At 33.7% G+C, this 23160-nt stretch overlaps 2 protein-coding genes across 2 annotated transcripts; both read left to right on the top strand.

The window, feature by feature from the left end:
- The first annotated feature begins 5516 nt into the window (after positions 1-5516).
- LOC140988636 (probable ADP-ribosylation factor GTPase-activating protein AGD9) lies at positions 5517-11294 on the top strand. The gene is made up of 7 exons (XM_073457666.1): positions 5517-5757; positions 5962-6080; positions 8490-8955; positions 9084-9350; positions 9900-10025; positions 10594-10692; positions 11054-11294. The coding sequence occupies exons 1-7, from the start codon at positions 5689-5691 to the stop codon at positions 11159-11161; spliced, it is 1254 nt and encodes a 417-aa protein (XP_073313767.1). The 5' UTR covers positions 5517-5688; the 3' UTR covers positions 11162-11294.
- A 5443-nt stretch (positions 11295-16737) lies between these two features.
- Positions 16738-20584, top strand: LOC140989070 (ubiquitin carboxyl-terminal hydrolase 20-like). The gene is made up of 8 exons (XM_073458252.1): positions 16738-17232; positions 17604-17724; positions 17874-17984; positions 18330-18496; positions 18632-18970; positions 19215-19337; positions 19434-19905; positions 19996-20584. The coding sequence occupies exons 1-8, from the start codon at positions 16879-16881 to the stop codon at positions 20271-20273; spliced, it is 1965 nt and encodes a 654-aa protein (XP_073314353.1). The 5' UTR covers positions 16738-16878; the 3' UTR covers positions 20274-20584.
- The last annotated feature ends 2576 nt before the right edge of the window (positions 20585-23160 follow it).

Raw genomic sequence — 23160 nt, 5'->3', positions numbered from 1 at the left:
GATATAACGTTGTGATTTGGTTCAGTTCATTTGTTTGTGTGGTTTTTAAAAAAGTTTAATCAGCCCTAGTTGGAACCTTTGGAACAAGAGAATGTTTTATTATTTTGTATATCTAAAATGCCCATGAAAAAAGGTAATTTGGGTCAATGATTCTAGTCAACCCTGAATTATCAAAAGTGACTTTCATTTATTTTAAGTAATAAATGTGAATCATACTTATTTGTAGTGGATGTGCAGTGGCGGAGCTACAGTGAATGACACTCGGACTTTAACTCAGATGGCCTAAATTTTTTAAAAAAATTATATGTAAATTTTGTATAATTTTATATTAATATGATATTAGTTCGAGTAGATTAATTTAAAATATTAAAATATATCAGAGTTTAAAATTATAGTTCGGATAGAGCCACAAGTTTTTTTCAAGAAAAATATAAAAATTTTAGAATCCACCATCTTTTTGCGTAACCAAGATTTCCACGTGGACGGGATGGAGGATGAATATATCTAATACAAAATTAAAATGTGGAAAATTGTTGCGTTGTATGAATTTATGATAAATTATGAGATTTTATTATAATTTTATTTTTTCCTTCTAGAGACTGTTAGTTTTAGAAAAAAAATGAAATTTCGACGATAACTATGAGTGACCCAAAAGTTGCTACGTTTAGCAAGTGCAGGGAAAACTTCTATAATTTTTATTTTTATTTTTTTAAAAAAAGGGTCTTACCATGGCATTATAAAAAGATGCACTTTTACATTTATCAGTCAAAATATTATGATTTTCATACAACAATTTATTAAAACAATTATTTGGTTCAGTATAAATAACAATATATTATAATTTTTAAAGAAAAAAAAAGAACACTGATTAATCGGCAACTAGAAATAATGTGTCATAAAATTTGAATACAAGTTACGCACATCCAGTAGCATTGATAATTTATGGGAAAACATCAAAAAATGACGAGCAATAACGTGTACAAAATCCGAAATCAAAACAAAATATAATATATAATATAAAATATACGTTCGAAAAATAAGCATGAATTCATTATCGATTGGAAAAAGTATAAAATTATAAAACAATTGAATGATCGACAAACATTGAACGAAAAAACAAACCTAAAATTTGGTGACATTTTGGATTTTTTTAGAGATTGTGAAAGACGAAGTAATTAAAATGAATTGGAATGATTGTTAATCAAAATGTATAACGTTCATGACTCGGGAAGAGAAAACACATACAGAAAGTAGTAGAGACCTAAATCACACAAAATCACTCTAAATCCACAAAATTCAACACTAATAAAAGTGAAATTTCAACTCCTTATACAACAATCAACAAAGGAGCAAAGTTCACAATTTTAATATGTTTGGGAGATTTTTTTTAAAAAATCCTATTTTTAAAATTTCCATCTCAAAAATAAATATAAATTATAAATTAAGTCTAAAAAACTCATACAAGACCGTCTCGCGATTCGACTTTGTTAAATTTAAAATGTTTCAGTTTTGGTGATAACATGCATCATCGATCTGTTTATAGGTCCAATTGTTATTTTCTTGTATTTACAAATTTCAAGTTGAATGCTATAGGTCAAGATGAACAACCTTATATTCAAGACTCTTGTTGGAGTTAGGTATCATTTCTTTTTACTAGATCAAACTGCTTCCAATTCTCAAGTTGGACTGCACAAGAAGCTCAAGCTGCAAATTAATCTCTAGCTGGTATGCCTGCACACCAAGTCAGTATGTGTACATAACATCTCGACACTTCAGAAGATTTTCTAACTTATCAATGTACATTATCCGACATCTCTAGTTGTCCAAGAATGTCTCCTAAAAAGACAAAAATACACACATAATTTCTTTCTCATATATCGACTTTTCAGAAGTCGTTTATTTCCATTTTTGGATATATGTCAATGTGCATTAATTGCAGCGTACTACGAAAAGAAATTAGACAAATGACAACTTGTTTTTATGTCATCTATAAGTACAAGTATGCATTATTGAAAATTTAACCGTTGAAGGAGTTCATCTATATATAAGCATGATTCAAGCCAAAATAAACTACGGATGCACCCTCAATATGCCTTGTCAAAGATTTTGAGTAATCTTTAGTGTTCTATCTTCAAGTTGCTCCATACCACACATGCATAGCCGGACCTCTTATGAGGCCAACCAAGCGGTTGCCTCAGGGCCCGGTCCAATAAGGGGCCCAAATTCATATATATATATATATATATATATATATATATATGGTATATCTTATTTATTCTCTAACTCACTCCAAATCTCAACTCTAATTCTTGTTCTCATTCAACAAATAAAGTTTACTGTCATATACTTCTCTTAAGCCTAGAGGTAAGTAATTTTCTTCATGAATTATGCTTTATTTCCATTCCAAATTTTCTTTATAAATACACATTTATATTTATATTTGTAAATCAATCTACCAAAGGATCATCAATGAAAATTAAATTTACTTGTGATATGGGCACTGTAATGTGCTTAGATATCATGTTAATTAAATATATAACTAAAGCACACATCGCATGATTTAAATTCTTTAATTAGTTATAATTGAATTATGAATTTTATATAAATTTTATGTGCGACTTGCGTGATTAATCAGTGGATAGTCTAAGGAAATAAAATAAATTGTGAATAGAGCTTGAATGTGTGGACCGTTGAAAGATGAAATTCGTTATTTTTTGGATTTTTTTGTCTTTTGATTTTATAGTTTGTTATTTCGACTCAATGAATTCTTTGATTTTGTAGTTTCTACAATTATAGAGACTAAAAAAGTGTAGGAATATTTTGGTGAGACGCTTGTTATATTTAGAAATTAAAACTTACAAGTGATTGGTGATTTGGTTCAGAAAATACTTGTCTTTAATTTATGCAAATTACAAAACATTAATTTTTTATTCCATGCGATATTGTTTGTTTTGATTTTATATGTTAATTGAGAATGATTGATTTTGTTTTAGGTTTTTTAAAAAATTTAATACATAATTTAATTTGTTGTTGATTGAAAATTTTGATAATTATTCATTTTTAATCACTTGTAGATACAACAAAAGGAAATTTAAAATGCCTCCTAAATATCGGTTTGAAGCTCAAAAAAGAAAAAATGAAACAAAGGGAAATGTCTTTAATTCAAAGTCAAGCTGGAGATATTAATAAATATTTTAGTAGAACTAGCACAACATAAAGAGAGGAATTAATGAATAATTTCTTGATTGAAGAACAAAAAATCACAATGAATATGAAGAAGTGAACGAGGCTTGAAATTTGAATTAATCGACTGAATAATTCAATTTGGGTGATTTATATGGCAATGAGGAAGTCAATTTGGGTGAATCGAACGAAAACTTAGAAGATGACTCTCAACATGAAGATTCTAGAACAAAGAGTGATGCTGAAACCTTGGCACTATATGATCTTGAGAGTTTTGAGTTTTTGCTTGAGATGATAATTTGGTATAACTTGTTACAAGCAATAAATGTTGTGAGTAAGTTTATTCAATCTGGAAAAATGGATATTGATATTGCGATCGATCTTTTACAAGGATTTGCTCAATTTCTTAACGAGTTTAGAGAACAGGGGTTTGCTAGTGTCATGGATGAAGCTACACAAATGGCAAGTAAAATGAGGATCGAACCTAAATTTTGAGAAAAATGCATCATTCGAAGAAAAACAATTTGATGAAAGTGACAATGATAATGTGACACAATCAGGTGAAGAGGCTTTTAGAGTTGAATATTTTCTATTTATAATTGATCAACATCGATCTTCTCTTAAAGTTCGGTTTGAACAATTTAAACAATGTCAAAAGTTTTTTGGGTTTTTATTGAATTTGAACAAGTTAAAGAGTGAGACTTTAAATAGCTTGATGAAGTCTTATATGTAGCTTCAAGAATTTCTGAGTCACAATGAACATTCAGAAATTAATGGTGATGAGTTCGGAGGTGATGGTCATGAGAAGTTATATAACAAATGAAAAAAGAGCAATTGATATGATGCAGTGTTCGACGAAACTGCATGGTTTATTTCCAAATACTTATATTGCTTACAAGATTTTGTTAACCATACCAGTAACAGTTGTATCTGCAGAAAGAAACTTCTCGAAGTTGAAGTTAATCAAGAATTATCTTAGATCAACAATGTCGCAAGATAGACTAAATGAGTTATCTATGTTGTCGATTGAGAAAGAAATGGTCCAATAATTGGATTACACATATTTGATAAATATTTTCGCCTCTAAAACAGCTAGACGAGTAGTATTTATGTAGTTATTTTAAATATTTGTTGAGCTGTTATTGATGTAATATATTGGTTTTGGTATATTTATATATTTATTAGTATATTTGTTATTTGCAAACTGAATTTTATATTTATTACTGCAATAAGAGGGCTCGTTTTTCAATTTTCGTTTCAGGCCTCATTCAACACAGGTACGGCTCTGCACACATGTTGTTCATATCTGATCATTAAGGATCAATTTGTGTTTCCTTACCAACTCTAGCTATTCAAGAGACCTGTTAGTAAGTTGTGTTTGTATCTGTCTGAATATAAAGTTCAGTAGACGATTTGAGTTTGTATCATGTAGAAGACATCAAGAGTTTTAGTACATAAATTGGATAAGTCATAACTAGAGTGTATTTGTACAATGAGTTGTAAAATTCAAATTTTTTTAGTAGATTTCTTCATTGAGTGGAAGAAGATGATACATAGAATTATATTACCTTCGAACCTTCATGTATCTTTTGTTATTTATTTTCAATCACTTAACTTTCAGTCTCTTTTATATATTTGTTTTGCATCTTCGCACGTGAACACCATTTTCAGTTGTCTAACTGCATCTAACCGACCTAGAAACATGCATTAGTAGCTAACAACTATTAATACTAGCTCAAGTTTCAAAGAATATTTTAAAAATTTTATTCTTCTTCTCTAAACTCTATTTTCGATCCTAATAAACTTTGTGAGACAGATATGCTATTTGACCTTATGTTCAAAATATTATTTTTCACTGAAAAAACATTACGTTATGAAAAAATATAATGTAATATATGTTATTTTAAGTGTAAACTATTATATTTTTATGTCAAAAGCCTTACTTTTTTTTGCAAGTGTAGACTAAGTCGATATCTATAAGGCAATCGAATATGAGACATATTCTCTTTGATATATATAAATGGATATATTTTGATTATGATTGCACAATAACCATGTTATATATCCTCAACCTAAAAAATAAAATAAATTATGAAATACTTTAAATTACTAAAATAATAAATATTATCCTAATTAAACAGTTGTTGTTCATAATTACAAAAAAAATAGCACCACTAAATTTTTTAATTTGAATAAACTTTTTATACATAATTTACTTAATTCGTACTGACTCGGAGAGAAACAGCTGAATGACCTAAAAAGGACCATCAAACTACATGGATGAAACGACGAATATACCCCCATGGCATATAAAGAACAAAACGCGAAGTATTGAAAGAAATATAGCTCGATCGAAAAATGCATTAAGCCGCTTCGCATCAGATTTCTCCCGTTTCCTTTCCATTTGGGTGAATTGTTTTTCCTCCCCTCCGCATTTCCTTCCCTATTTGTGATATTTATTACTCTCTACATTCGCAAATCGCACAATTTTTTTGTGGAGCAGCAATGGCTTTCGACAGCTACACTGACAAGAACCAGATTTTTCGCAAACTCTTGTCGAAATCCGAAAATAAGGTGAAATTTGTGGTGTTATGCTTTATATATTTTTAATTATGATTGATTTGTTTGCCTGTGAATTTCAATTGATGTGTTGTTTTTAGTGATTGTGCTTTTTTGGTTCTGTGATGATTTTGACTGATTGATGCGCGTGATTTCGATTTTTGCTATGAATGATGGGATCTGATCTAGAACCGAGCGATTATGTGTTTCTGATTTCAGATGTGTTTCGATTGCAACGCTAAGAACCCGACTTGGGCGTCGGTGACGTATGGGATCTTCTTGTGCATTGATTGCTCGGCGGTTCATCGCAGCCTTGGTGTCCACATAAGCTTCGTTAGGTGATTGTTTTAACCGATTTGAATTATGTTATACTGTTTTGTGTTGTGGTATCACTTGATTTTCTGGTAGATTTTGATTTAGCCTCGTTTGTAGTTTATGATTTTCATTCTTTATGCTATATATATGTAGTGTATACGAAAGATTTCTCCGGTTGTATTACATTGTGCATGTCAAAAGGTGAAATCTTGCGATGTTAGTTGTATTCTGAGAAATTCAATTTCTAGCATCTCTGTAATTTCAATAATTTTTATACTTTAATGACTAAGAGAAACTCAGGCCTTTTTTGGTTGGGCCCTGGAGTTCGATTCCGAGATCAATCACTGTTCGGATTCTTTATCCGAACATCTTCTCACTTTTTTTTTTTCAAATTTTTTACATCTTCACACTTTTTTTTTTCAAATTTTTTACTACATGGCATTTCGTATTTCAAATCAACAATTTAAAACATAGAATGACACAATTTTTCTTTTTTCTTTTTTCTTTTTTCTTTCTACCTTCTTATATCAATTGTCATACCATTTTAACTTCCTCATATTATCATTAAACTACATCTCTTTCTGCACATATCACGTCAACTTTCAAAACTTATATCCGTGGCATATAACTTCTCAAATTTTTTTTTCTAGCATTTTTCTAAAAGTTTTGTCGGTCGAGTTGATCGAAAGTCTGATCAAACGCAACCCAAGTTACTATATTTGATTTTGTATAGTTGGCAACTGTGTAGACTTTGAATTTTTGCCATTGTGCTAGACAATATCTTCAGAACCATGAACTTGTTTTTTGATTGGTGTCCCATGCTCGAATTCAGGAGCTTCTTTTAATATATGTTTTTAGAAGTCCATGAGACAAGTAGGTTGTAATTTGATTTTGATAAATAGTGTTCTGTCTGAGAAAATTATGTGGGTTCTGCTAGAGCTATGAATCTAATTTTGTTTTAATCTCAGTACCCTGAATTAAAAGGTAATAATATTGCATCAAGTTTTAAATTAAATTATCAAAACCTAAGCCGGTGACTTCATGCTGGTTGTGAGTTTTAAATGAACATTGTGAATTACAAAATGCGATACTGTACTATCAGAAAGTTCGTCTTGACTTTAACTAGGATGTGGAACTTTCTTTGCGACAATTTCTCTATGTTTTGCTGCCCTTTTCATTAAACGGGGAACTTAAATTCTTGATGATTCTTTGTTGTTTGGTTGACTTCAGGCTTATTTCTTCATATTTTCTAAACAGACTAACAAAGTTTTTCCTATTCAATGAGTGATCCACATTGATCAACTTATTACGATTGGGAGTTTTTTGGTTGGGCTAGAAGCTTCAGTCATCCTGTGACGGTGTTCTCCACATTGAGTCTCACACAGTAGTCCTATTTTTTGGAAGAGTTATATTCCAATTGAAACCAGGAACTTCAAACCTGGTATCCTGAAATGCTTCTTTGATAGCCATCAGAATACAGTGTATCTCACTGGGTCTGCCGGTTAACAACACATACAGTTAAAGAATTGTTGCTAGGGAAGTTTTGACTTTCGTTTGAGAGCTATACCAGCCTAATGTCACAAAATTTCCATATCAGCAGTGGAAATGCTTTTGAACATATGCTTGGTTGGCTGCTGTATAGAGGGCTAACCTGCAGTTCTTTACCTAAGCTTGCAGAAATGAATGTATATTCATTTTTGAAGCGACTGACATATGCTGTATCTTGCCTCAGGCCCTCAACAGCATAACCAAACTATTGTTGACATGATGAAATGTTTGAATCAGATATAAAATATGGACTGTGATAAGAAATACATACTTGAATTTGATAAATCGGGGACTATTGGCAAATAATTGAAAGATAATGGATTCAAATATGATTTAGGCATTCACAGTTTATTTTTAGCTTTAGTGTTACAAAGGGTGGAAAAGTAAATAAATATATCTTAAGTGTTGTTCAGGTTATTAATATTTTCAAATGTGCTCGACATCTTCGGAGACATTTTGAAATCGTTTTCAGAGCCTTTTTAATGGATACATCACATGGCTTCAAACAAATTTAGAATAATAAATTCAGGTATAAGATCAAATGATGAAGCATGAACTCAGCCTCGCTAGAATGAGGAGAAAGAAGAAAAGTGAAAAATAGCTTCAGTATGCGAGTAAAAACAAATTAAATCAAGGAGCAAAATGCTCGAAGTAAGACATGAATTGAGCTAAAGAGTTAGAAATATGTGTTTTCAACATTGTGATTTCTGGTTCGAGTTCCTGTAGTCTATCGTACTTTGGGCTCCTAGGGCTTAAAATTTTTGAAGGCAAATAGAAAAGGAAAATAAACATAATTGGCACATGGGAATCGAAGCACAGAACCTTGTATTTATTCTCAAAATATTTTGTGTTTTATCTTCACAGAAGCTGACTTTTACTTGCAGGTCAACAAATTTGGATTCTTGGACTCCAGAGCAGTTGAAGATGATGTTCTTCGGTGGAAATACACGAGCTCTAGTTTTCTTCAAGCAGCATGGATGGACTGATGGAGGCAAGATCGAGGCAAAATATACGTCAAGGGCTGCCGAATTATATAAGCAGTTACTTTCAAAAGAAGTTGCAAAAAGCAACTCAGAAGAGACTGGTTTACCTTCATCTCCTGTTGCTTCTCAGTCACCTAAGGGTTCTAATGGATTTTCTGATGTTAAGAGTAACCTCATTGAAGACCAAAAAAGGAAGTCTTCCGAAGACACCCTGAAGGAAAGTTCTTCGCTTAAAAATGGTACTTCAGACTTTTCTGCTTCTCCAAGAGCCTCTCATACTGTTTCGATGACAACTGTTAAAAAGCCTCTTGGTGCAAAGAAAACTGGGAAAACGACGGGGCTTGGTGCTCGAAAGCTTACTACCAAGGTAATATGGTTTCTGTTGTAAATGAAACGTTTTGAAGTGAGCGATAACATGAAATGTTTCATAACTTGGTCTTCTGAATTTTATCAATATCTCAATCTATTGAGTGGCCAAATGTTTTACCATTGCAGCCTAGTGAAAGCCTTTATGAACAGAAACCGGAAGCACCACCCACACAAGTTTCTTTTGCCACCTCTGCAAATAGTAGCACCCCCGCTGTTGGTTCATCGTTTACATCTCGATTTGAGTATAATGACAATGCCCAACCTACAGATGTTACTTCTGAAAGTGCTCGAGTTAACCACGTAGCACCGCCAAAGTCATCCAACTTTTTTGCTGAATTCGGCATGGACAGTGGCTTTCCCAAGAAGGGCACCTCAAACACCACAAAACTGCAAGTAAGATAGATATTCTCGTTGACAATATGAGAAACTATTTATGCCCTCACCAGTTACTTCATAGTATTAGAAATCAAGAATTGTGTAATGTGAAGCATGATACAATGTGATATGCATTTGACGTGGTTGTTGATTTGTGCACATTTAACTTGATTATAATCAATTAATTAAAGAACATATTGTTATTGTTGAAGGGGCTGCAATATTTGCATGCTGAATGAAAAGAACTAGCTTGTGAATCCTTTGATTTGAAGGAGTGAGAAGTGGCTCTTTGCATGTTTATGATTCTGAAAATAATTTTTTTATTGAGATTTATGTCCATATATTTTGGAAAAATTAAGTATCTTGATCTTATTTTATATTTTCTCAACATAAATCCTACTTCTTAAATTCTTTGTGAAATTGATTGCTGGATATTATCTTGTTCATTTCTTTTTCTTGCTATTCGTCTCAGTACTCATGCCACTGTGAGATCGGAGGTTTGTTATTCATTTTTTTCAATCATGAAAGATATTTTTCAAGTAAAAATTCCATCTCTATGCCCATCAGGTTGAGGAAACCGATGAAGCAAGGAAGAAGTTCTCCAATGCAAAATCTATTTCATCAGCCCAGTTTTATGGTGAGCAAAATAAAGACAAGGAGGCAGATGCTTCAATTTCCCTGCAGAAGTTCTCTGTATGTACTCATGTTTATCTTATTTTTCACCATCCTTTCAATAATGTTTTCATCAGGCTCTCTTTTGGTGTTGGGGAGTTGTTGGTTATTGTCTTTTATTTACTTCTCTTCTTAGTCACACTCTTTGGGCGTTTTTTCATGTTTTGTGTAATATATCGAGGAAATAGAACCATAGGTTGCATTTGGATTGAGTCATTTGAAATCTACATTTAAATTGGATTTCAAATCCTTCCATCCAAACAAAACCTTAGATTCACTACTTTGGTATGGAACTGTTTAATATCAGAAATAACTTACATGCTTTTGATTACAAACATCCAATTGCATTTTACCGTTATTATTTTGAAATTTTTTAATTCAGTTGCATTTTGTAAACTAATTTAGATATGAGAATCTTAGTACGTTTCAATTTGGAAAAGGCATATTGTTTAGAAAACGTAACAAATTTGAAAGATTTTTTTTTCATATCAATGGCCCTTGTTTGTTCCTGTTGGTTCATTTTTTATGGTTCAGTAATCTTCATGATCATACGTTTACATAATATACAAATATTTGTCCTTGTATGCAGGGTTCAACATCAATATCTAGCGCTGATTTCTTTGGCCGTGATACTAGTGGTTCTCTGGATGTTACTGCAAGTGATCTCATCAATCGGCTGTCATACCAGGTACACGCACAGCATTAAATTTCTTTCTATTCTCCTTGATAATCATTTGTTTTGATATTGATATCGTTGCTTTGGCGCTCTGTTTTTTCCATTCAAAACATGGTATATCAAAATTTTAGCAATATATTTAGAATCTTGGGAATTATTTATTTTTTTCCTCCAAGGGGTTTTTAGTTATTTTTCGAATAACTCGGGGTTAAGATATATTTCACCATTTTGTTATTTGAAAGCGTGCGAGATTTTAAATTTTAAGAATATGTTTCTTGGTGGATATTTTGATTACCTATCCTCCCGGAAGCCCAAACAGATGCTACAATCTTTTCTTTCTTTGCTGAATCATATATATTATCTGGGTCATCAGGCACAACAAGACATCTCCTCTTTGAAGAACATTGCTGGAGAAACCGGGAAGAAACTGAGCTCCATTGCGTCGTCGTTGCTAACAGATATTCAGGACCGAATCCTCTGAAAAAATACTTCATATTTTAATTAAGAACATGTTTGTTATGGTACGACCTTTTAATGTTTTTACCTAGTTTGTGTAAGAAAAAAATTTGTAAGTTTTTTTTTTTTAATGAGATGGAAATAAGATTTAAATTTTATAGCTATATAGCATATCTTCTGTTGTCCCGTCTGTTTTGTTTTAATTATCTTATTTTACTTGTACATACATACATATATAAAAGATTCGCACCCATAGAAACCAATCGCACGTGCGTTAGATTTTTTTTTTATGCTACAAAAGGTCACCTAATTGTGAGTTTTGGCCAAACGACCAAAATTGGACGTGGGCTATATGATTTAGGCCACGGGATAAATCATTTCATCCCGTGCAGGACGTTAAAATCTTTTGTAGTATGTTTCACGATTTGTCAGTTACTAGTTTCTTCTTCGGGGCGGGTCTTGACTCGCTAAACGGGTCTAGAAGTTTAATAAATCCGTCCCGTATCTCTCTTAAATATATTAATAATAGTTATTTATATTTTATATTATATTAATTGGTAAAATTCTTTAAATCCCTAATCCATGTCACAATATTCTATACATGTATAAAACCATCGCATAAGAAAAACTTGCACAAAACAAAAGCAATAATTCGATTGAATAAACTAACCATGGCAGTATGGCACCAAAAGCCCAAATCACCATTTTTCTTGGGTTTTTATTCTTCACACAAGCCATTCCAATCCACCCTGATTCTACAATCAAATCTTGGCGCAGCCAAACTCCATATTAAATACCTGTTTTCAACAAGTAACCCAAATACAAAGCCATCAAATCCAAATCCGACTTTTTCAAAAGCAACCATAAATCGAAGCACGAAGAAGAAAAAAACCTAGTTTTCTTAGCGGTTTGGTGGGGCTGGACGGTCCCAGATCCAGATTTTTCTCGGGAGGATGGGTCACAAGTTTGGTCAAACTCGTTTCGTTGTCATTCATATGCTTTAGCCTACTAACTTGTTTGTACTAAAAATAAAATTAGACCCAATATTAGAAAAGTCCATGTCCTAGAAAATAATTGACTAACAACGTGAACAAGAAAAGACCAATAGTTATTTTTTGAATTAACCTAGTAGTTTTGGACATAAGACCGTGGACACAGGATCGTGGATAGTGAGGGGAGTGCGAAGAACCGCCCAAAACGTGAAAAAGAAGGAGAGAATCAGCAAATTGAAAACAACATAACACACAACAATTCATCACTCAATAATGCTCCAGCAACAAATCTACAAAGTTTCATAGCTTTAGTTCACACATTTATTCTTTCTATCAGATTTCCAAGCATTTTCATTTTTTCCATTCTATATTTGAGCAAGTTTTATTTTAATTTCCATATTTGTGGATTCCTAGTGATTTATGAATTTTCTTTAATTTCTAGTGTCTTTTCTATCGATTTCCTTTATTTTGGTGCTTATTAGTTTTGGGGATTAGAAATAACGGTCAAATTTAGCATCCATTTCACTTGAATTCATAGAAAGATTATTTACGTTTTTACGTAAATTGGTGCTTCTAACACCTGTCATGCACGCAATATCTACAAAATTTGTGTAAACAAAAATTGGCACGTCCAGTGAGACCCAGAAACATGCCTGCAGAGATGAGGAAATTCTTATAAGAGTTAAAGAGGTTCAACGACAAACATGAATGAGGAGTTGAGGCAAGGCAACAACTTGTTGATTTTTGTTTGGACAAGTTCTACATTTAAGTGGATTGCGTGACATGAGTGATGATATTGTCAGAACGGTTTAAACTCATGAAAGAAGTTGATGGGAGAGTCAGTACACGTGGAAGCAATGCAAGAGCATGCAACGACAATAAACTCCTGATGGTGGATCAGGTATAGTAATCAAAGAAGAACATCTGAATATGCTAAAAAATATGATTATTGAAAATTCCATGTTAGAAATGACAAAAAACATAAGATTAATTTTGTATATATTATGTTATTTTTATTGCATAGAGAGTTAAAAAAAAGTTTTGTGCAAATTCGGATTTATGGCCATTTTTGTTATTATATTTTGTTTATGAAGTAATTATTTATGGGGCGAGCTTATGAGCTATCCGATGGAGACATTAAGGTTTGTAGGGAGTTGGCCCTTTGACTACTTTCATGCATTTCTATTCTGTCGATGTTATTTACTTTCATTGAATATTACAAAAGATTGTGGATAACGTAAGCTCTATAGCCACTTTTTTTAATTTTTTTTTATTTGCGTAGTGATAACCCGTGGGATGAGACTCTAGGCTACCTAAGAAGCATAACATATGATGATATCGAAGTGGGGAGTTAGGCTTGCATGGCCAACTAAAAGAGAAATAAATAAGAAGAAATCTCACAATGATGAGACGTGCAGATTATCTTGTCATTCTTAAAAGTTTCATTGTCTATGGATTATAATTTTTAGACATCTTTGCAAATATTTTGCATTTTTTTTTCAAGGCTTCACTCCAAGTAAGCCTTATGACCACTATTGTAAATATTTGTTTTTTTATTATTCAAAGATGGAAATGTTTGCATTAAGTTAGCCATTAGGTCACTTTTATCATACCGTATGTGTTTTTATTCATCGGTAAATCAATTGGAAAAATAATCAGAAATGGAGTTTTAGGCCAATTAATGGCTTTTACTAGAAATGGAATAAGAGAAATAGCTTAATTAGCTCATAATATAAGAACCGACATAACAACACTCATTCAACATCTAACACCACACATAAACCTATCTCCACTCCTCAACTAACATCCAACAACCACAATGTAAAATCAACTTTCATCAAACATAAATCAGAGTCACCACATGCAAGCACAATAATTAATAACAGTTGTGGGGAAGGGATCCAAGTAAAGTGCAATGCATGCAAATGACTGTTTGCGTTGCGAGAGAGTGAGTCGGGTGAAATACAACACACAAAGAGGAGATTATAGTTACTTTTTGGCAGTCAATTCATGATCATATGATTGATTCCTTATTAAAGTCACAAATTTTTAGCCAAGTACCATGGGGGAGTGTGACCAACACATGACCTATAGTTGTCAAAAACAAAACCAACAAGTTTAGTATGCAAAGAAAGATGCATGCACACAAATGACTACTTGAGAAGGGGATGTGACCAGGTAAAATGCCACACACAAGTTTAAATATAAAGATGACATAACCCGTGCTAAAGATTCATTGGCTCATGATGAAGCTACAACGGGGAGCTAAAATATCACATGTCAAAACTTGTCCCAGGAACTACTGGAGTTGTGGGTTAATTCATAGCTCATAATGATGTATCAAATATAATAATACATCAAACTTCTCTATCAAGAAATGATTAAGTATTGATGCAAGAAGGCCAACCAGTGGCCAACAACATCCAAATACATAAGCTTACACAAAGTGAGCGATTTAGTAGAGCCAAGGTTATAAATGTCACAATAAATACAGAAGAATGAGCAGGGGGAGTAGCTAAGACAGAGACTATCATGGTAGCTGCGACATGAGGACAATCTGAGAGAAAGATGGTAGCAACGGACGAGGAGTCAAGTGGAGTTGATGATGCCACCAACAACTTGGGATATGAAATCACCCCAGTGGCAGACCTATGAACCAAAGAATTCAAAGTTAAAATTAAGCGACCACCAACTCCCCATGGGGAATAAGAAGAAACAGGTAGTTTATACTTGTCATATGGCCTGAAGAAAAGGAAAGCATTTGCGGCGAGCTCAAAACCAATGTACTCACCATCACTAAAAACGACTATAAAGATATAAATGTTGCACAAAGAATTCAGAGGATAATAGACATCAACAAATCAAGTCCAAAGATGGCCACCTTTCCACAACCATTATAGAAAAGGTTGATGAATGGACAACATACAGACTGCCCAACCCCCCCACATGAATTCCACATAACCAAAGAAAAACAGTAGTATGTAGGTATTTCCAAAAATCCAAGGCTCGGTGAAATACACGTGAAAGAACATACAACTTTGTTCCAACAAATATAAGGCCAAGGCACAGAAAAACGCATCCACTAAAGCAGATAAAAGTAAAGGCTCCTCAAATCAAGGCAACAAGCAATTCCAGGTAACCATATTTCCTCACACAAATCTAGATAATGCCTTCATTAATTGTATAGGCAAAAAATCAAGAAATACCGCATAAGATTTTCAATAAAAAGGCAAAAAAAGTCAACAATCGTCATGGAGGACGGAGAATGAAAGCGTGGAATTATGGATGTCAAAATAGGGCCACCAAAGCTGTACCATCAATTGAAGGGGGAGTTTAACTACTAACTAGTTGCCTATAAAGCATCGACATTGGTGGCATGAGTACTGATATTGTTCAGTGACCATGACACAGATAAGCCTATAGTGGAATTCCCTAGATCATAGTAGTACATTGAAGCCAAGAAGCATGTACTCAATTATGAAATAAACGAAAGAGAAAAGAGAAGAGACAAGGAGAGTGGCTAGAACCAACAAAAGTACTTCTGCAGTCATGAAATTAGGTGAACTCCAGTGAATGATGGTAGAGATTGGCCAAGTAGTAACATTTATAGGCTAGATTGGTGAAGTAACAAAGTTTGGGATAGGAGAGTCACCCGAAAAAAAAACTTCGACAGCCATAAAACTATAAGAAGAAGGGAGAGTTGAGATAGCTGGAATACGCAAGGTCATGGATTTTTCAAGATCTCTGGCCCAGTAGTTTGGCTAGAACTTGAGATAGCTGCGAGAACAATAATACTACATAAAGAGAAACTCCAATATCAAACAAGACCAGTGAGCTAATTCACAATTCAAGGCTAACTGAGGACCAAGTGTTAAAGTTTCATCAGATACCAACTCCCAAGTGCAAGGACCAACAAACCATCACAAAGACCGATGTTATATGCAAAAGTACATATGGAGTGTAATTTATAAATGCTATAAATATGTTTAATTTAGTTATTTGTGGATTAACTTGTGTTCTTTCCATTCGGATAATCCCCCCTTTTTCCAGCAAATTTGTCATTGTTAGTTACATCAAATCGAAAAAAACATAACCGACGTTCAAATCGAGATCCAAATTAGCCTACTTTAGAAGTTAGATTTTCGTTTTTCACATTCAGAATTCGTACATTGCATACGTGGCACGTTTGCAAAAATTCAGAGCAAACAATGTTTAAATTTGTTTTTCATGCTGAATTCAAATCCAAATTATTTTGTACAATAATTCACGAGCAACTCGTAAAATTTAATATTTTACAATATAATTATATGTTAAATAATATATATTTCGAATATGTATTTTAATAATAATTCAGTTATTTTTTTAATAATAATTCGATTTAATTCATTTACATTAGTTAAAATAAAATTCAAATACAAATTTTTTCTTCCTGTAATTTATGAAAATTAAAGAAAACAAATAAATTTAAAAATAGTATTTATATTTTATTAACTCTCCACTTTAAAAATTAATAATAATAAAAAATTATCCTGTGTATATAATTCAATTTCCCTCGCTTTTGGAGCCTTTTAGTTTTTATTTTTATATACTTTACGTAGTTCCCTCCAATCCTAAATCTCTTGGGAAAACTGAAAAAGGGGAACAATTTCAAACTCTTTCTAATTCCCCCCAAATCCTGAAACCCTAATTTCAAATCCCTCGCAAATTTATTCTCCGAATCAGTAGGCTGGCAAAACCCCTAGATCGGGATATGGATTCGCACCCAAACGTTGAGGAATTTGGGGATTCCGGCCTTTTCCCGCCGAGGAGTGACGAGTTAGCTGCTGGCGTCACTGAATTTTTCGATGCCGCTCATGTGCTGGAAGGTGAAATTGATGAAGACGATTGCGAGATACTGAATTGTTCTCGCTTAGGCGAGCGGTGGTCGGGATATCCCGATATCAGCGGGAATCATGTGGAATCTGACACATTGTTGTCTTTTGATTATCGGAATTCTCGTGAAGATATGACTGACCGGCCGTCGCGAACAGGTATGGATGTTGAAGGGAGGACTTCAATTTTGGGTTCGCGGCCCGAGAGTAACAAACCTGCTGACATTGAAAAGGTTGAGTCTGGTTTATTGACTTCTACTAGTTTGTGATTTCTGTCCTGGTCGTAATGTGATTTTGATTTTGTTTTGCACTCATATACACTCGGGTCACTCAAATTTAACACCTTGACTGTCCAAAACCAACTCCATGACTCGAAGTCACCATTTAGGTTTGGGAAATTTAACAATCTCACCGACTTTAGTAATTGGTTAATGATTTTTTTTTTGTTATTATTATTATGGCTTTGCCTGACATTTTGGTTGATGATGATATATGTATCTGTCCAGATGTTCAGTGTTTTTGGGTTTGTTTATTGTTTATGTTTTTATTTTCACCAAGTTTTGAATGTCTTTATTCAATTAAAAATATTGTGAAATATTTGCAGGGAGCAGGGCTTTTAAATTTGGGTAACACATGCTTCCTAAATTCTGTGTTGCAATGCTTTATGCACACTGTGCCTCTTCTTCATAGTTTGCTATTGGATGATCATGCAGCGGGTTTTCAGTGTAAGAAAAACAACGATTTTATAGTTCTATTTATATTTTTGTTGCTTGTTAGAATTTACTTTCATTATAAATTTGTTCCAGTTTGGTGATATTTTGTTGTTGATCTTGCAATTGTTTGTAAAAAGCTTTCTTTGTAACTATTAATGCAGGTATCGAGGAATGTTTCTGTGTCCTTTGCGCTCTGCGTGAACTGGTTGAACTATCATTTACTTCTAGCGATGGAATTGTCGCACCTTGGAAGATTGTCAACAACTTGAGCTGTATCCTTTTTTTATTTGAACCAAATTTGCAAAACTAGCCCATATAGAAGTATATTTTATCCTACTTATACTGATATTTTGATTATTTTATTTCAGTGCCTGTTGATTTTGTTTTTTGTTTTTTGTAAGTTGTGACTTGTCATTCTGTCTATTGTTAATTTTTACTCTCATTTACCTAGGGGTAAAAATTCTGATTGGTCAACTTACCAGCTTTGTTGGTGCATACAATATGAAACTGTTACTTCTGATTTTATTAAAAGAAATTATTTATGGTAGCCATAATATATTCACATGTGTTTCATGAAGCCCGTTCTCTGAGATTCTTTGACCTCATAAAACTGCTAGATTTTTCGTCAAGTTTCCAGAGATACCAACATGAAGATGCTCATGAATTTCTTCAGTGCTTCTTAGAAAGACTTGAAAGCTGTCATGATTCAAAGCTAAAAGACTGCACAAATACAAAAAGTGACAACTTTGTTAGACAGGTGTTTGGTGGTAATCTAGTAAGCAAAGTATATACTCTATCCCTATCCTTTTGTGTTTTGAGTTTTCCATGTTTTGTTATTAACTCCACAGTTTACTGCTTTATGCACTTATATGTGTGTGATTATGAGTTAAATATCTCACCATATGCTTGCTACTTGCAGCTGAAGTGTTGTAAGTGCTATTACTGTTCTGACACTTATGAGCCTTTGGTTAACCTGAGTTTGGAGATCGAAGAAGCGGACAACCTCTTAATGGCTCTTCAATCTTTCACGAAGATTGAAAAAATTGAAGATTCAGAGAACAAGTTCACGTGTGAAAGTTGTAAAGAGCAAGTATCCATTGAGAAGCAACTTATGTTTGATCAGATCCCTTCAGTTGCTGCCTTTCATTTGAAGAGATTCAAAAACAATGGACATTTTGTTGAGAAAATTGATAAACATGTAAAATTTCCATTGGAAATCGATCTGCGGCCTTTCACTTGTAGTGGAAAGATATCTGATGTAAGCTCCCGTTATGTCTATTCTTTTGAATGATGAAATAATATAGGACTCGCATTTATTTTATCGAAACTCGTAAAATGAATTTTGAAATCGGAAGCCTATGGTTAATTGACAATCTCTCATCTGATTGCTCATATACATATAATTGTCAAGAATGCAGCATAAGAAATCAAGTATTGCTTTAGTGTGTCATAACCAGAATCTGAAGTCCCTATCTTTCTATTTGTGTGTATGTGTCCTGCAGGTGGATCTTAAATACACACTTTATGCTATTGTGGTACATATTGGACTGACATCTACTTCAGGCCACTATTACTGCTTCATTCGTTTATCACCTGACATGTGGTATAAGTTTGATGATTCCCGGGTGAGTAATGGGACACGATCTTACTGCAATATATAATATTGATGTCCTCTATATCTGATGTTGGGGAAACCTTGATGTTTGATTGCCAACATGTAGGTTGTTCAAGTCCATGAAGATTTAGTGATGTCACAGGAGGCTTACATTCTCTTCTATGCCAAAGAGGGAATCCCTTGGTTTTCAAGTTTCATGGAAACTCAGAAGTTCATAGAGTCCAATATTTCGAGCACATCACCCAAATCAGTGTTAGATAAAGTAGATGTAGCTACAGCATCTCCCACTCTCCACAAAACTTGCTATTGTGATTCAATCGAAGCAAGTGATGCAACTGTTTCAAAATGCAGTGAAGTTGAAGACAGTGAAAGTAAAGAGAATGGACCAACATGCAATATTCCTGCAAGTGATTGTTTTGATCGGCCTTTACGTGATCCCCACATACGAGCCTCTCCACGTTCACCTGACATAATTAACCGGAAGCAGGGAGATGGTGTCCGTGGAATCAATCATGTTTTTACTCCTCAAATGCCTTCTAGATCTCCAAGTCCAGAGTTATTTAGGAAAGACCCACCTGGTAATTTATGCGAAACCTGTTTCCTTAAAGGTACCTTTTCAATGACTTTACAAATAATTGACCAATGCTTATAACTAACTTTTGATTTAGATGTGGTTTTCTCCGTTCAACGTAACCATGTGCGATCTGTGGATCGGATCTCTTGCAAGAGACAACTGGATAAAGATCTGGATGATGTGGAAACAAAGCAGGCTTGTTCATTCATAAAGAAAAGCATTCCTCGTGCAAGAGGTCAGCAACTGCTGGCTGCTTTGAAGGGGTCGAAAAGTGAAGGTTCTGCAAATAGGAAGAAGAGTAGATCACGATCATCTCCAAGAAGAGATGACATGAGACCGATACGTCCTTTGGTTGCAGAGGGTTTCAGGTGAACTGGAAATTAGTCAGACCCGGATGCACAGATGAGATTTTATCGACTTTGCAGTAGAATTGGGATGTTAGACTTTTTGGCCGAATTAGGAAAGAAAGATCATAGCTACTGCCCGTCTTGTCATTTGTTTTTTTAAAGAATTGCATTTTAACTTGGAAAAATAATTATTGAAATGTTCCTGGTATAAGGCTTTTGAAGGTTCACTCGCTTTCTTTAAATGTGCTCCACTGGCAATCTTGTCAGTTTCCTGAGGAATATAAATTGTCTTTTTTTAAATAATATAAATCTGTGTTATGCTTCATGTATGATTGATGATTAGTTCGTTGTTTGGAACCAATGGCATTTTTTATTTTTGTTTTTGTATTTATTTTGGAGTTAAAATGGGTTTTTGTCAGAATAGATTGACTAGGTGGTTGGAAGATTCCAAAAGCAGTATTTGATTGTGTTCTCCATAAACTGGACGGTGAAGAAAATGATCATTGTTGTGTGAATATCGCATATGCATAGCGTTGAGGCAAATTTGGATGGATTTATTTTGAAATAGAAACACAAGCACATCATATGTGATATTCACAGATTTATTTTGAAATAGAAACACAAGTACATCATATGACGTTATGTTACAATCTAGTTCCTCGATGTCGCATTCAACACATTATGTAGTTTCTTCATCGCCTTGAGATATTGGCTTGAGACATTTTTCTAGTTGTTCTGAGAGTATGGATTTGGTGCAAGTTGCAATGGAAGGAGTGGACTCGATTCCAGGAGCTGGACTGTGCTCCGAATCATTATCTACAGATTTTCGTTTCTTGATCAGATTGACAGCTCCATTGTCATTTACCACAACCATGTTGCAAGGTACTTTCTCTGCATAGTATTCTATGTATTTCCTGTCGTGATGCCTGTTTTTATATGTTCGAAGGTCACGAACATTATTCATCGATTCATATATTCACTTAGTAATAAGAAATAGAATGATGGAGCGAAATGGGGGGTGCAGTTTGCAATTTAAGTGTTTGGTTGACCTTGCTCACCTTTAATTTGAAAGGTATTTCAATAAGAATGAATCACGTGCCTTTCAAATACCCGTTTTCCTATTTAAAAGATCTTGTTGACCTGAAATATGTGATTTGTATGGTGATTTTATATTGACTTTTTTGTTATATACCTATCAAATACTACCAATGTAGCATGAAGGCTGCTTATATGCTCCACAACCAGCAGTCTCAAAGGATGCCCCATTTCACTTCTGATTTCTGGTTCTACCTAAAAATGAGGGTAAAAATGCGAAATATAAGCTTTTAAGTTCGAGCAATATCAGATATGGTTGATGGTTGTGAAAATAGTACCCCGTATTTTTGGCAAAGGTCGATCAACCTTTGAACCTATTGACATTTGGGGCCATTCTTGAAGTCACCCTTCTCTTGAAAGTAAGGCAAATTCTCCAAATCCATGCTCCACATGTCAGACCAAGTTTTCGTTGACACTACAATGCATAGCCAAATGCCAGATTTTATTCAAGTATTTTCATCTAATTCATCGACATGATGTTAACAAGTACATATTTTATGCTATATTTGACATCTTTGAATTGCATATTTGATATGTGATATTGATTGAATGTCACATGAACCATTATAAATCATATGACAAACATTCGGTCAATTTCGTGATATGAACATGGAGAAAATTTAGAGATAACTCACATGGCATGTTAAGCCAAGGCATAATCCCGAGGATGGTAACGGTGTGGCGGTTCTTGATAGTGAAATTTCTAAGAACCCACTCGAGCAAATCTACCTGAAATTCCTTCAGCGCGTCTACGACTATGAGTATTCGTTTAGGTTCATCGAATGATCCTGGCGACTCCTCCAGGATCACATCTTGTGCGAACGTCGTCTTGGGTACATGAAAACAACTCTGCATTGCTGTAGGTTTGATATACAACTCTCAAACATCCAATGAGGAAATGTATGCGAATTAAATCTGTAAGGATGCAAAGCAAAACAGAAAGGAGGGGCTTTGATTCACGGTGTTGAGCTTCTTATACGAAGTTTTTAATGGTAGTTATCAAACATTTTACTTATAGTATTTCAACATAGACGATGCACAATTAAAAAGTTGGGTAATTCCGTCAAAATCCAAGCTTAAATCTTTGTTATTGGATGTAGGAAAGATGCCATCGTTTTGAACTTTATTCCTACTTTTATTAAACTTTATGAAACAATGCTTATAGTTTTATTTTTTTAAATTTAAAAATAAGCTAAATCCTCTAATTTGGCCTCCATCGTTCGAAACTAACCAAGTGAACGACCCTTGTTAATCAGGACAAAATCGGATAATAATACAAAGATGTATGATAAAAATTATAGTTTATATTTTATTGGTTTAGAACTTACAAGAAATATTGGTTTCTACTAATTATGTCTATGATATATCGTACTATACTTCTTATAAGGAAAAAATATCCTCAACATTAAATTTGTAGGTAAAGGTTTTTATTTGTTTATTGAATTCATGATAAGTGCATTTTTGACACTTATATTCGAGTCTTATTTGATACTTATACTGTTGTTTTCGAGCAGATTAATACGTTTTGGTAATTGTTTAGTGTTGTTCTCAGAACCAGAGGAACACATGCATTTTGTGACGAAGACCACATGAAATGGAAGAGAAAAGTTGGAATGATGGAGTGAAAGAAATTTCACGGCAGAATGAAGGCGCGCACCCACGATGAAAAGCCATCGCTGGAAAATGAATTGCAGAAAAAGAAACACCTTTGCACCCACGCTACAGAAGGAAGAAACATGAATCAAGGCAGAACATACAGCGCACCCGCGCTACATTCTTAGCGTGGGCATGCTGTCAAGACAAATTTCTGGAATTGA

This window comes from Primulina huaijiensis, chromosome 11 (genome assembly GCF_012295235.1).
Source record: "Primulina huaijiensis isolate GDHJ02 chromosome 11, ASM1229523v2, whole genome shotgun sequence".
Classification (NCBI taxonomy): Eukaryota; Viridiplantae; Streptophyta; class Magnoliopsida; order Lamiales; family Gesneriaceae; genus Primulina; species Primulina huaijiensis.
The sequence above is the reverse complement of the archived record's forward strand: the minus strand, read 5'-3'. Positions and strand labels throughout refer to the sequence as shown.

What these genes read in the sequence shown, in the direction of transcription:
- LOC140989070 (XM_073458252.1), top strand. Translation starts at nt 16,879, where the DNA reads ATGGATTCGCACCCAAACGTTGAGGAATTTGGGGATTCCGGCCTTTTC. An exon ending in GATTGTCAACAACTTGAGCT is followed by an intron (nt 17,985 to 18,329) that starts GTATCCTTTTTT and finishes TAAAACTGCTAG; the next exon opens with ATTTTTCGTCAAGTTTCCAG. An exon ending in ATAAGTTTGATGATTCCCGG is followed by an intron (nt 19,338 to 19,433) that starts GTGAGTAATGGG and finishes GCCAACATGTAG; the next exon opens with GTTGTTCAAGTCCATGAAGA.
- LOC140988636 (XM_073457666.1), top strand. Translation starts at nt 5,689, where the DNA reads ATGGCTTTCGACAGCTACACTGACAAGAACCAGATTTTTCGCAAACTC. An exon ending in TGTCGAAATCCGAAAATAAG is followed by an intron (nt 5,758 to 5,961) that starts GTGAAATTTGTG and finishes TTCTGATTTCAG; the next exon opens with ATGTGTTTCGATTGCAACGC. An exon ending in GTCCACATAAGCTTCGTTAG is followed by an intron (nt 6,081 to 8,489) that starts GTGATTGTTTTA and finishes TTTTACTTGCAG; the next exon opens with GTCAACAAATTTGGATTCTT.